General features: G+C 34.8%; 2 protein-coding genes and 1 pseudogene across 2 annotated transcripts in view; 1 reads left to right on the forward strand and 2 right to left on the reverse strand.

Moving 5' to 3' along the window:
- The window catches only part of LOC143304732 (glutathione S-transferase-like), a 34344-nt gene extending 20013 nt beyond the window's left edge, over positions 1–14331 (forward strand). Inside the window, exon 2 of the mRNA XM_076627254.1 lies at positions 12170–14331. Coding sequence (XP_076483369.1) covers positions 12170–12342 — 173 coding nt within the window. The 3' untranslated portion in view covers positions 12343–14331. The remainder of the gene's footprint in view (positions 1–12169) is intronic.
- On the reverse strand, positions 1872–3490 carry LOC117162649 (glutathione S-transferase-like; annotated as a pseudogene).
- LOC117162652 (glutathione S-transferase-like) lies at positions 5335–7550 on the reverse strand. Its single transcript, XM_076627253.1, has 2 exons — positions 6788–7550; positions 5335–5760 (listed from the first exon to the last, which is right to left on the reverse strand). Exons 1-2 carry the CDS (start codon positions 7022–7024, stop codon positions 5593–5595), a joined length of 405 nt encoding a protein of 134 aa, XP_076483368.1. The 5' UTR covers positions 7025–7550; the 3' UTR covers positions 5335–5592.
- Positions 14332–14646: the final 315 nt, after the last annotated feature.

A 14646-nucleotide genomic window follows, 5' to 3' on the forward strand; every position in this document is an offset into this window, starting at 1 on the left:
TAAATATCCGCAATGCAATTATCATCGCAATTTTTCATCAACAATGATTGATTAAAAATTCAAACATTAGGCGAGCGAATAAGAATTAGAGTAAGAACGTAGGTTAAAGTAATTGTCGTAAATTGTCGTGGGTAGTTAATGTTAAAAATTAGTACTTTCCTTTGTTATAAAAGTTCCTGAAATTGTTCGTACAAAAGCTCCATCTTATAGAATATAGTGCAATAATCGTTATACTAGTAAAATAATAACATCATAAATATACAAAATATATTATCGAGATGAAAATAATATGGACAACGTGGTGTATGGCCACGAGTTTTGTACCTTGATCGATGCCAAGATAACAAATTATTATACAAAACAGTGAAGTATCCACGTCTGACATTAATATTGAGTATTACCATTACTGTAATTTAATTTTTAACCGATCCTGAGAATTCCTTAGAACGTAAAGAGTGTAAAATGTTACCGTGCATTTCAAGATTAAATGCACTGTAATTTAGAAACAGTTATGAAGCGGAAACAAATAATTTATTCAGAATAAGAATTCTACGTAATCATGTTAAAAAAAGACGTACTTATAACGCGTTTAAACTCCAAATATGTAAAGACAATAAGGGAAAAAAATTAAACGAAGAATCGTATTTTTTGTAAATTCACACAAGATTTTATCGAAAAAAAAATTAAGATTTTTTGAAGAACGTACAAGACGGAACACGAACAATAAATAAGGGATGTTAAATACAAAAAATAGATTGAAATTTAGATTATGAAATATAAAAAAAATGATATTGCATAATTTACAATTATTTTCGATAGCTTACGTCAGTATGTTGGAGTGTAAACTATAAAATATTCAAAAACTGATACCATTTAGACATAATTTAGAAAAACAATAAATTGCGGAAACCGATAGTTAAATCTCGATACGATCGATACTCCAAAACTCTAATCCTAATAATTACTCAACAATAATAACCGATAATTCATGTTGATTAATGTTTGAACTCCGTTTTTTTTCTGTATGTGTATACAAATTTTGTACAGTTTGATAAAGCGAAATTAAATTATCATCTTTTTGTACTACTTCAAACATTGAGATTTGTCATCTTCAAGGTCGATCACACATATTTTCATATTGCGGAGTTGCAAGGGTAATTAATTTTGCAATCGGTTTTCCTTTGATATAGATGTGAATACAAATAGCCATTGATTGACAATATACCGAAGCAATTCTAGTTTAATTTGAAGTCATCGATCCTTTGATATTTTTGGAAGAATAGTAAAAGTACAGAGAAAACAAGAAAAAATGGCGTTAACTAAAAGATAGCTCCAATGTATCTCATAAATATTATCTATGTATCATTTGTAAGATGTAAGTGACCAAGATATCGAATTATACAAAAATTGTATGTAATGATTAATACTTGAACGTTACTTACATTTATGTACATGAAAATTTGATCTTTTATTAACTAAGTTATTGATCGACAAAATGACTTCCTACATAATTCTCCGCCTGAACTGAAATGCATATTTTTTTTTACGCAAGCCTTATGTGTAGCTAGCAACGAGCAACCAGATTAATTACTTTACACACGGTCGTATCTTGTTTGCTGTAGGCGAGTTCTCTCGTGTAATCAACGAAGTACTCAACTTTAAAGCGATAACAGAAGAACATTATTGTATCGATAAAAATCATGCTTTCTTCAAAGAAATATGTAACTCGTATTTTTTTTAAAGCAACCCTCATAACGTATTGAATAAAATAATCATACATTTTTTTTTGTTCAACATTTGTAAAATACGATATTATCAAGATCACCAAGGAGGTAATCTTCAATTCTTAATGAATATAATAAAAAACATAATTAATGATTGTTTGATGGTTTTATTATTATCTCTATAATACAAAAGCACAACATCGTGTCAACAGTTTATATAGTTCGTATGTTTCTGTAGGAATACACAAATAATAGTTCTCTATCACAACGTAATCTAAAGGGAAAACCCTAACTAAATGACAAAAATATCGGTAATAGCTGGAACTAATGAATGTTAAAAGCAATCAGTATATTCCATACAAACTTCCATCAACACGATTCGTTCTTCGTTCTCTCAACACACTAAGACCGCAATCTTTAAACGCTTATAAAACCATAAGCAATCGTGAAGTTTAGAATTCGCTAACTGGGCGTCTCTCAATCCAGTTTTTGATCTTGGGCAGAAGGAGGACCTTTTTCTCCAGCAGCTTCAGATTCTCGTAATTCTCGATCAGATCAGACTTGTACATAAAGTTCAAATAATCGAGCAGAGCAACGAATGTTAAATCAGCCCAAGAGAGAGTACCATCGTAGAAGTAGCCGTCATTTTCCTTCACTTGCTGGTCCAAACGTTCTAAAATGAACGGCAGCGTCTCTTCAGCAGCCTTGCGTTTTGCAGCTTTGACCTTCTCGTCCTCCTCATAGTGGAAGGCGGCAATTTCTGAAAATTTGTTTTCAGTTAAATACTATTCGCTAATGTTATACTAACTTGAATACAGTCTTGTGCGAAATTTAAATGATACTGAAGATAGAATTGCAATCCTTTTTAATCCTTTGTCTTGTATTGTTGACATACGTGTATCGTTCGATTAAATCAAATATTAAATCGGATTTCAACTAATAAATACCTGAACAGATATGTACTATGTGTTATCAAGATTCTCATAAGATTTATGCAAAACAGCACTGGATACTCACTATGACGAATATCATGAATAGTATCAACAGTGGCATCAATATGAAGATTTGCCCAGTCAGTCTTTCCAGCTAAGTCATATTGTTTGGCTAAGTAACGGCAAATAGCTGTAGACTGAGCAACCTTCCTTCTATCAGCTACGAGCATAGGAAGCAGGCCATAAGGAGTCACTAAAAACATACAACTAATAGAATCAAAGATTCTATCGAACAAACAGATTATGATGCTTCTTAAATATCTAGCTTCCTGTTATCTGTTTTGGAAAGATATAATTTAATTTATTGATAATTTATCAGCAAACAAAGGGCATTGTCTCCTTAACAATACCTATTGTTCTCCCACATATCTTATAGAGCAATGGAGAGTAAACAATAATCTCTGTTATACTCTGCATAATTGTGTTCTACTTTATTTAGCTACTTTAGTTAAATTAGGAAAGATGAGATTTAAGAAACAGAACTTCTTTAAATTTTAAGCATACAGGGCTTTATTTCTGGCCAGACGTCCTTTTTGATACGTTCATCTTCAAATGGAATACTAGCATAGCTGAAGAAGAACGGATTGGTTCTGCCAATGCCGTAACTGGGAAGTAAGTCAATTTATAGAGCGGCATCTTCCTGGAAGTATAATATATACAAAGTAAAAACAAAGAATCATTGATGACAAGAATTATATTATTACAAATTATGAAGTATAAGACAATTTAAGTAAAAAGCATCAACTACTAACTACTCGCATAGCTATTTGTATCTTTATATTTTAATATTGCTTAGATATAAAAAGAATATTATTTTTGGATGTAATAATGTATAAACTTGCGCCAAATATTATAACGAAATATTGCACTTTCTATTTAAGTAGGATAGACATATTACCGGCATTTATCTTTTTTCTATAGCAATGAAATTGTTTATAAAAAAGTTTATAAGAAAACTATCAATTAATGCAAACAACGCATTTCAAAATATTAATTACACTCGCGCGATTCGTTATCCCTAGTATTAATTTAACCATATGGTTCTATACACCCAAGACCCTCTAACAGTAATTTAGTACCATTACTAGTCGTATGTACAATGTATGTTTGTATACAACTTTCGTAACTACAAAACATTCAGCAGTGATTATATATTCTTCCAAACATAAGAAACATTTTCTAATTGCATACTTAAATTTATCGATCAATTATGAACATATGATAACATTTATTTCTTTCAACTACTAATTTTCAAATCCTCTGCTGTTCCGTTAATTGAACGACGCGCCGACTTTTCGTACAAGTATCTTGTATCTTATCTGTATTATTTAGTTATCAATAAAGAAGAAACATTTTCTAATTGTATATTTAAATTTATCGATCAATTATGAACATGTAATAACATTTACATCTTTCAACTACTAATTTTTAAATCATCTGCTGTTCGGTTAATTGAAGGATGTCGGCTGTCTGTAGAAGTATTTCATATTTATTATTTAATTATGAATAAGGAAAAAACATACAAAATATAGCTTTTAAACGGTTTATTATTTATAAAGAGAAACTTTGACTCGAGATATATATACTATATATATACTATTTACTTACAATTTTTTTTTTAAGACTTCAAAGTCGAAACAAGCACAGGAAATTTCCAAGCCGGTTAACAGAAACTTGAATGAGACAAAAATAACCTTTAGATATCTATATGTTCTTCTTCCCCTCTGTTGCTTCCACGTAACTCTTATCCTATTGGTGGAGCTGTGCTGATATGTGAAATTATGTCTACATAAAAACATCCGGAAAGACTCATTGAATGATTTTATAGTTTAAGGTTAATAAATTTCCATAAATTAAAGTTGAAAATTTATGAGAACATGTTTTCTGTAACAAAACTTAGTAAAAACAAACTAGTAAGGTTTATAGATTCTTTAATGATTATGTACGTATTCATAAACTAGTTCGATAAACATCGTTGGATAAAACGTCGAACAACACACAACATTGAAGCGCGACATTTCAAATTCAAGGACAAATATTGCGAACAAATGATATTAAATTTACAATAATCTCATGTAAGAAAAAATAAAAGGGATAAAGGTAGTACAGAAGATAGAAAAATCTATAAAACTGGTGGCTGGGAAATAGAAAATATATAAATTTATGTTATTAGAGTTTAGTACTTCTGTCGATCAATGTGTTACGACCGTTCGCGGAGAGACGCAGTCGCAGTAGCGAGAGGCGTAAATTCTCGCTACGATTCGGTGAATCGACGCCGCGAAGTAGTCGTTCCCCTGTTTCGGTTAAGATAAGAGGTGGTTAAATGAATATGACACAGTATAGTAAGTTATATTTCACCGTTTATTCCAACAACTTATAACGAAGGCAGTTACGCTGGTGCGTATGTACGAGATGAATGAGTGACTGATCTGTGGGTGTGTCCTACCCGGTGGAAGGATATTGACCGTTCGAAGGATGTAAAATCAGAACTGTCTTGGGAGACGATGCTGTCTCGGAGGAAAGCTAAGGATGGGTGTGTCTAGCGCACGGGACCATCGGATTTGTTGGTGACGATTTTAGTTAGGATTTTAGTTCAAGCTGAGTTGACCGTGATTCAATTCACGAATATCGGAGAGGAAAAGTCGTAATTCACAATATTACACACAATAATACCTTCACATAAAGGAACACAGCTCAGATGAGACTTTTTATAGTTAAACTTTAAACGTACTCATAGAAACGAAATTTTTTCTTTAAATAGAACTGTTACATTTTACGACACGTATAACATCGAACATTTACCAACATAGCGATGCCAGCGTACATATATATATACTGGTGTACTGGTCATCTTTTTTCCACACGTTTTTAGCTTTTTAGCTGTTTGTGAAGGGGCGCCTAATCAGCCAATCAGAAATGGCTGGTATTCTATGAATCCTTTTCTTCAATGCTCGAAGAGCTGGATATTTATCCAAAGCTGATGCCCCAAACATATACTCGAAATTTTCAAGGGCCGCTGCAAACACGAAGTCCGCCCATGTCGTCTGAAAAAAGGTTTGTATACATTTATTTTGTACCTCCTCTATTAAACAATTTCTTTAATTTACCTTGAAAAATGTGAAAAATCGAACTCTTAACTAAAGATCACTAGCTTTTTAGGAAGAATTTGGATTTTTATTTTATTGTCAGAATTTAATGGATAATTTTAGAAACTTCAACCTTTGGAGGTATTTGTTAATTAAAAATGACAAAACTGGTATTATGTAAAAAAGAGTAATGTGTATCCTGAATCAATGTCGAATGGAAATTAGACAGTTCTATAAAAATAATCCTTCTCACGATTCCACAACTTCATAGCTTAATTAAATACAATTCTTCGGCGATATAATTACAAATACATTTACAGGAATTGTGTAATATGATAAATATCTCGTTAAAGAAATTGAAATCGTAAACTGTAGATTCTAGTATTCTTTCACTTTCATGTTTCCTATGAGCCCTTCAATCGCTAAATATTTTGCAATGAAACACGTATTATTAAACAACATAATCATACTAAATTAATTTAATGTGACTATTTATTATTGTTATATAATAACACAGTGATGAAAGAAATAAACTGGTCAAGTAATCTAAGGGACGATAATACGTATCTATGTCAGTGACAGTGAGAAAAATTCAGATATCTGTACTTAAGTGATTACACTTATAAGTATCATTATATATTATATAAATATGATATTTCGAATGGTATCATTTATCACTCATTAAACAAGAGTGTCATATCCAGAGAAATGATTTTACATATCTTAATCTTTGCTTTGATTACGATAGTAATAATTTCTATCAAACTTGATGAGGAAGATACATGAATAATTATCTAAAAGCTGAAAATCTTGGCAAATTCATTTGTACATAAACTAACAGGAGTGAATTTTAAAGATACACTCTGCTCTCAACAATTAAAGCTGTCTTGTCGCAACAAAGTTTCAATAATTTTTTATGGACAACATGGCCCAGTTTGCACAAAGACTAAAAATTTTAACATTAAATTTGGATAAAAAATCTTACGGTAGAAGGAATGATATATCCTTTATTTTTGCCAATAATCTGGTCGAATTTAGTCAAGTAAAATGGTATTGTTTCGTTCAAAAGTTGATTCTTCCTCGCTTCCTTCTTTTCAGGATTCTCCTCCATGCGATAGTAGCAGATATCTGAAACGTATATGAAACCAACCGTTACGTTCATTTGTGTTTTTCCCCCCAAACGAAGAGAAAATAAGTTGTGAAAGAAGGAGTAGTCTCTCATAGTTCTTACAATTTCTTCATTCTCTTTGCTTTCTTCAATATTGCCTCAACAAGTTCCTGTGGTCACGATACTTGAAATGTATACAATGTTACCAGCGTGGAAATTGTCTTGGAAACTTGGAAAATCTTTCAAGAGGAACGACATTGCTAACTGAGATTCGAGAAAGGAAAGGTAAGTAAATCCTTGCTTCTACCTAGAGCTTTTTTATTTACTTCTGACGAGTAAAGTACTGTTATTAAAATTTGATTAAAAGTACCAAGAATGTCGAGATATAAACAACCATTTGTGGAAAGGTCAGGAGAAGCAGAATTATCGAATAAACGTTATATAACTCTTAGTGATTAAGTAAGAGAAGAGAAACGAGAAAAAAGTCTTTTATCTAGGTCTTAATAAAGTATACTATATCTATCTAATTGTATACTTAAATTTATCGATCAATTATGAACATGTAATAACATTTATTTCTTTCAACTACTAATTTTTAAATCATCTGCTGTTCGGTTAATTGAAGGATGTCGGCTTTCTGTAGAAGTATTTCATATTTATTATTTAATTATGAATAAGGAAAAAACATACAAAATATAGTTTTTAAACGGTTTATTATTTATAAAGAGAAACTTTGACTCGAGATATATATACTATATATATACTATTTACTTACAATTTTTTTTTTAAGACTTCAAAGTCGAAACAAGCACAGGAAATTTCCAAGCCGGTTAACAGAAACTTGAATGAGACAAAAATAACCTTTAGATATCTATATGTTCTTCTTCCCCCCTGTTGCTTCCACGTAACTCTTATCCTATTGGTGGAGCTGTGCTGATATGTGAAATTATGACTACATAAAAACATCCGGAAAGACTCATTGAATGATTTTATAGTTTAAGGTTAATAAATTTCCATAAATTAAAGTTGAAAATTTATGAGAACATGTTTTCTGTAACAAAACTTAGTAAAAACAAACTAGTAAGGTTTATAGATTATTTAATGATTATGTACGTATTCATAAACTAGTTCGATAAACATCGTTCGATAAAACGTCGAACAACACACAACATTGAAGCGCGAAATTTCAAATTCAAGGAAAGATAAATAACAAATATTGCGAACAAATGATATTAAATTTACAATAATCTCATGTAAGAAAAAATAAAAGGGATAAAAGTAGTACAGAAGATAAAAAAATCTATAAAACTGGTGGCTGGGAAATAGAAAATATATAAATTTATGTTATTAGAGTTTAGTACTTCTGTCGATCAATGTGTTACGACCGTTCGCGGAGAGACGCAGTCGCAGTAGCGAGAGGCGTAAATTCTCGCTACGATTCGGTGAATCGACGCCGCGAAGTAGTCGTTCCCCTGTTTCGGTTAAGATAAGAGGTGGTTAAATGAATATGACACAGTATAGTAAGTTATATTTCACCGTTTATTCCAACAACTTATAACGAAGGCAGTTACGCTGGTGCGTATGTACCAGATTTTTTTTTTTTTATTTATTTGTTGAAATTACAATCAATTCTCGCGTTGAGAATATGTACGAGATGAATGAGTGACTGATCTGTGGGTGTGTCCTACCCGGTGGAAGGATATTGACCGTTCGAAGGATGTGAAATCAGAACTGTCTTGGGAGACGATGCTGTCTCGGAGGAAAGCTAAGGATGGGTGTGTCTAGCGCACGGGACCATACGGATTTGTTGGTGACGATTTTAGTTAGGAGAGTGAAGGAAGTGGCTTCGTTGTTAATTGGTTAACGAAGGGTCTTAACCGCCCTCGAGAGAATGTGGTTAGTGGGAGGAAAGTTGCAGCATACGTGAGAAAAACTAACTTTCCCTTGTCCAGTCGGGGTAGACAATAGTCTTTAGAAATTCTTCGGAAACAGACGTTTGTTTGGTTTGAAGGACCTTTTCTAGGAAATCTATGAGATTTATGGAAGGTACTTGAAACTATGGAGGATACGCTGCGAGTATCCGGTGACATCTCGTTGCCATATTGCTCGCGGTGCGACGTAACAAAATGGAATAGAAAGATTATACCACAGACGAAATTATACTTTATACTTTATTATACTTTATACTTTATTATTACATTACATCAATTGACATCTTTGGAATTACAACGATTCGATACACATTTTAACGTTTTAAACGTTTTAACGTTTAACATTCTAACATTCAGTTAGAACTTTGTATTGATTAGAGATATTGTAACGACCAGAAATATCGATACATATATCAATACTTTTACCTCGAAATTCGTAGATTCGTACTCTTCATTGTCCATACAAATTGTGTCATATATGTCCAAACCAAATTTAATTTCCAATTTAAAACCAAAATTCTTTTTCGAAAATGGCACTTCCAATTCTTCTTATTCTCACTATTTAATTGCTAGCCGTATCAAGTAACAACGAAAAAAATAATAATATCTAAACGTTAAGCAGGTCCATATTTTGGGGGATACAATTAAAAAAGTAAATCGTCGGTGGAATATTGTTTCACCTATCAAGAATTTTGGAAGATATAATTAGAAAGGGTAGAAAATTGTACTCCTTATCGAGCATTTTTTAAAATATAATTGAGAAAGTGGAATCTGGATAGAAAATTGTTTTACCTACGAAGCATTATAAAAAGTAAGTTTAATAAAACTATACCTTGGATATTTCATATATTTTTTTCATATTATACGCATTCGTTAAAATTTTACACTCCCAAACATCCTGCTATACTTGCACAAAAAAGCGCAGTCTAGTAATATCCCCCTCACTGCTCCTCGCATTTTCTTTCTAATCATCTCTCGTTCGCTTTTCCTGATATTATTCTCAGCGTAAGTTCAGAGTGGCGGTTTTTAAACTCAGGAACGCGCGGCTGTTCGTTAAATGAAATATCAAACGTAAGAATTGCCGCAGTCTTAACGCGAGATAATTCATTTCGTAGCACAGAGCGCACGTCGTTGAATATTAATTCATATCTCATATAAGTTGCGAATAAAAAAAGCAGATAAAAGAGGACAAAAATCCGATAATTACCGCGAATCTTTACGCAATTTCAAGAAATACAAAAGAAATTTGTTTGTAAGCATGCTACTAAGTATTATTAGAAGTACTGTACTTTCGATATTTTACATATTCTTGCATATTTTCTACATTTTTCTGTATTTTTGTATCCTTAAACTTTCCGTAAACGCGTAAACGTCTGCGTTCTGACAATGACAAGGAAGATTCTACTGATAAAAATAAAGCATCGAATTTCACCGAACTCTCAGAAATGTAATTCTCAGATCACATAAATTAAAAAGAAAGAACAAAAGAAAATACAAATATATATATATACATACGTAGCCACAAATCAATTTGGATCACGACAGATAAAATAGGTAGCAATAATGTCTCCACGAACATTATCATAATTTATTGGAATTTACATAAAAGCCAAAGAATGCTATTGTTTCAATGACACGGCGTTTTGTCGAGTTAGATAAATACGAATTGTGTGTGTGAACAAGTGTTCGGTCGTGTTTCACGCGACGAAAAAGGAAATCACAAGACAAGGTGTCGCCTCGTTGGAAGCAACAAATCGCAATACGAGGGTGGAAATTGGGTGACACCGGGAGGATTACGAGGGATGAGAAATCTGTCGAGAGCGTGAAAGGCTCGCGGTCACCGGGTTTCTCCAGTTCTGTCGCTTTTAACGCCGAGTTCTTCCGCTTCGAGGATAGAAGCTGCGAAATATCGAGGCCATTGTCCAAAGATTTTCAAGAATATCCGATGCAACGTCTTGAAATTTACGAGAGCAAGTCTGATAAATTCTTATCTCTGGTCCATTCGTGGCCAACTTTTTAATACCCTCGTAACTTGTAACGACAAATAAAAATATTGGTACAGGCCAATTTTTTTTTGGATAAAATCTTGTGTGAATTTACGATTCTTCGTTTAATTTTTTTCCCTTATTGTCTTTACATATTTGGAGTTTTAACGCGTTATAAGTACGTTTTTTTTTTAACATGATTACGTAGAATTCTTATTCTGAATAAATTATTTGTTTCCGCTTCATAACTGTTTCTAAATTACAGTGCATTTAATCTTGAAATGCACAGTAACATTTTATACTTTTTACGTTCTAAGGAATTTTCAGGATCGGTTAAAAATTAAATTACAGTAATGGTAATACTCAATATTAATGTCAGACGTGGATACTTCACTGTTTCGTATAATAATTTGTTATCTTGGCATCGATCAAGGTATTTAATATACAAAGCGTACAGATTAATAAGAATTTTAATTAATCCTTCTTCTATAGTATTCGCCGTTCCTTTCGAGCTCGTACCAATTCAAATAGACTTTCGAATAGATTTCAAAGATTTGTCTGTTCAAATAAAACGCGATCTTTTTTATTTCCCTATCAGTCGTCCCGTTACTGTTCCGTTGTTTCCAACAGATTGCAGATTCGTTTAAAAAACATTTGTAACGAAAAACAAACCCACTCGCAGAAATGTTATTCAATATCGCATTTATAACTTTCATAGACATCCTCCTCTCATTGCTATCATTGTAAACAGATTGAAACTTCGTTTGCAAACACTCGCGATTAAAAAAAAAAAAGAAGAATTAATCTTAAACAATTTTATCTTGTGCTCCATTTATAATTTTCATAATTGTCTTCCCGACGTTGTATCATTTTAAATGGCTTTTTTCTATCCATCTATGTTGCAGCGAGATCAACGGTCCTAATTACTAAATTGCACGATGTGTTCATACAAATTCACTTTTTATGAACGCGATGAAACGAAATGAAACCTAAGTAGAGATTTGTTTTCTCATCAAGTATAACGAGTTTTACACTTTGGATAGATTGCCTCGTTGTGAGAAGGTCTTAATCGTTTATAATTGCGATTAAGTAATTGCAATAAGTCATATTTTTAAGAAACGTTCTCTCATGCTGTCACACACTCTAATTAGAAAAGGATCATGAAACATTCGGTTTATGATATTATTTGTTTGTAAATCTTCCTGCTTCCGGAAACTTTTTTAAATATGAAAATATTTATATACAAAATTAAATATTTTTTTCAATATCAACACTTCTTGCGTTTATGTTGTCCTAGTCAGAATTATATTATTTCGTGTATCCTGTTGCTTTTTATATGATAGTCCTCCCGTTGGCCGCGGATTCGTTATTAAGCCTGAGGCCCTCGTCACTAGTGTCACTATCGACAATAAAGGTACCCCACCCGCGACCGGACGATGGAGAACTCCAACACGGAATCGCAATCTCCCGCGAGCCCTGCCCGGGAGGGCGCCTCGAGCTCGGACTCGGAATGTGACTCGAGCTCGGATTCGGATTCAGACTCGACATCGGAAGTGGCATCCGAACACACGTTGTCGGCACGGGATCGTAAGAGTATCGTGCGCGCACTAAAGCGGTCGCTAGGGAAGAAGAAGAAGAAGAAGAAGAAGAAAGGACACCGGGCAACCTGGGTATCGCTGCCGCGCTTCAACCCCGAAGCCGCGGACGCAGATCCAGCCGCCTGTGCACAGCCGTCGGCCTGCTCATGAGGGACCACCGCCTGAAAAACAGCGCACTGTATTCTGCCCTAAACCGTGCCCTAGAGGGTCCGGCAGCGTACTGGCTTACGCAGATAATGAACGGCGACGAGCTCACCTGGCCAGATTTTAAGGAACAATTCGCCGCGCACTTCGGTGGCCAAGAAGTAGCAGCCGCGTCGCTAATCAAGGTAGCCGAGGAACTACCGCGGGACGGCGAAACACCAGGAGCGTACGGAAATCGTATCATCACCCTCCTGGGGTCGAAGTGGCGAAATTCAACCAGGAAAGAGGTACTCGCCGCCACCGCCCTCCATCTGCTGGGCTCGCGCGATGAACGTTTTAAACGATTAGCGCTCACGAGTGACATCACGTCGGTGAAACAATTCCAAAGAGAAATGAAGCCCTTCCTATACACGGAGTGGCCAACGCCCCCGCCGTGGAGGTCATTAGCGAGCTCCGGAAACAAACGAGGCAGGTCACCCGCCCCCTGGACCAGGTGTGGCCACTGCGGTATTTACGGACATCCGACATTCGAATGCCGCAAGAGGGCGAAGTGGTAACCGAAGGAGGACCCCCGACGTCCGGAGGAAAGCTGACCGGCTGCACCACCAAAAGCGTTGTGCTTTCACTGCCACATGCCGGGACACATCGCGTCTCGCTGTCCATCGCGGCGAGAAGAAAAACATTGCCCCGAGGACGAGCGCCGGGTTGATGCCTGCGTGGTGGAAGCCCCGACGGGTAGACTAAGCCAGCAGGCCACACACGAGGACGTGTAAGTGTCAGCATGGCCGAGTCGGAGACAAAAGGACGCCGGGGCCCCTGTGGAACTTCAGGACAACACCTTAACCTTGCAACCTAGAGCCTCATATAGCCATAACGAAACAATCGCAAGTATCCAAACCGATAGTAATCGTACGTCGATCGGAGGATCGTGTGTACTGAGACACTCGACCGGAGTCTTGTTTCGGTGGCGTCGTTGGGATGACGAGCAGTCTTGCTAGAGAGCTGATCGGTGAAGGAAGTCGAGTGCCTTACGAGCAGGGAGTGGTGCACGTGTGAGTTAGAGCAAGGGAACCTGTCCTCCCGTTGGTCACGGATTCGTTATCAAGCCTGAGGCCCTCGTCGCTAGTGTAACTATCGACAATAAAGGTACCCCACGCGCGACCGGACGATGGAGAACTTCAACGCAGAACCGCTACCTCCCGCGAGCCCTCCCCGGGAGGGCGCCTCGAGCTCGGACTCGGAGATTCAGACTCGACATATATATTATTATATATATTATATATACTATTATATCTATATAATATATGTATTTATATCTATAAATATACGTATAAATATATCTATTTAAAAAAATAAAGTTGACCTTCATATATCGCCAATAATATCGCGTGCGTATAAAGAAACTAATTACATTTAATTATTACATTTACATACATTTAACTATTATTACATGCATTTACATACATTTAATTATTATTTTTTTCATAATTATATCTCGTTTGAAATATTTTTCGACATAATTAATTGTTTCAAAAACACATATTCCAGCCTTCTAAATGATTTATTTTGCGTATTATACGAATTATTCCATCTATAAATAAATTGTTCTCTATACACACAAACACGCACACAGTCTGTTAATTACACGAGTTAATTGTATCATTTTTCTCGATAAGTTGACAGAGCAAGGAAAATGAGCGACGAACCTACCTACAAACAAATCTACTTCAATGCCCGTGGTCGTGCCGAACATATACGGTACATATTTGCATATACTGGCATCGAGTATACCGACGAGAGGATCCCCGAAGAACTCTGGCCTGAATACAAGGATTGTAAGCGTGAAGAATCGATTTTTACTTTCATCGTTCAACTCTCAGGTATCTACCATTTACTCAAACTTTTCTGTATATAAAACTTTCGTTTCACGTGCAGGCTAAACTTACTTAAAGTAAAATTTCATACGGAATAAAGTCGAACTTTTCATTAAGTTTTGCTTCCGTAATATCGTGTTTATCGAATACCAACTTAATTCACTTACGATTCTCGAATTTTTGTGTTGCAATCTTTATTGTTTT

The sequence above is a fragment of the Bombus vancouverensis genome, unplaced genomic scaffold, assembly GCF_051014615.1.
Source record: "Bombus vancouverensis nearcticus unplaced genomic scaffold, iyBomVanc1_principal scaffold0052, whole genome shotgun sequence".
Taxonomy (NCBI): domain Eukaryota; kingdom Metazoa; phylum Arthropoda; class Insecta; order Hymenoptera; family Apidae; genus Bombus; species Bombus vancouverensis.

Coding starts and splice junctions, on each gene's coding strand:
- LOC117162652 (XM_076627253.1), bottom strand. CDS start 7,024: ATGAGAGACTACTCCTTCTTTCACAACTTATTTTCTCTTCGTTTGGGG. Junction 5,761..6,787: donor GATATATCATTCCTTCTACC/GTAAGATTTTTT, acceptor ACCTTTTTTCAG/ACGACATGGGCGGACTTCGT.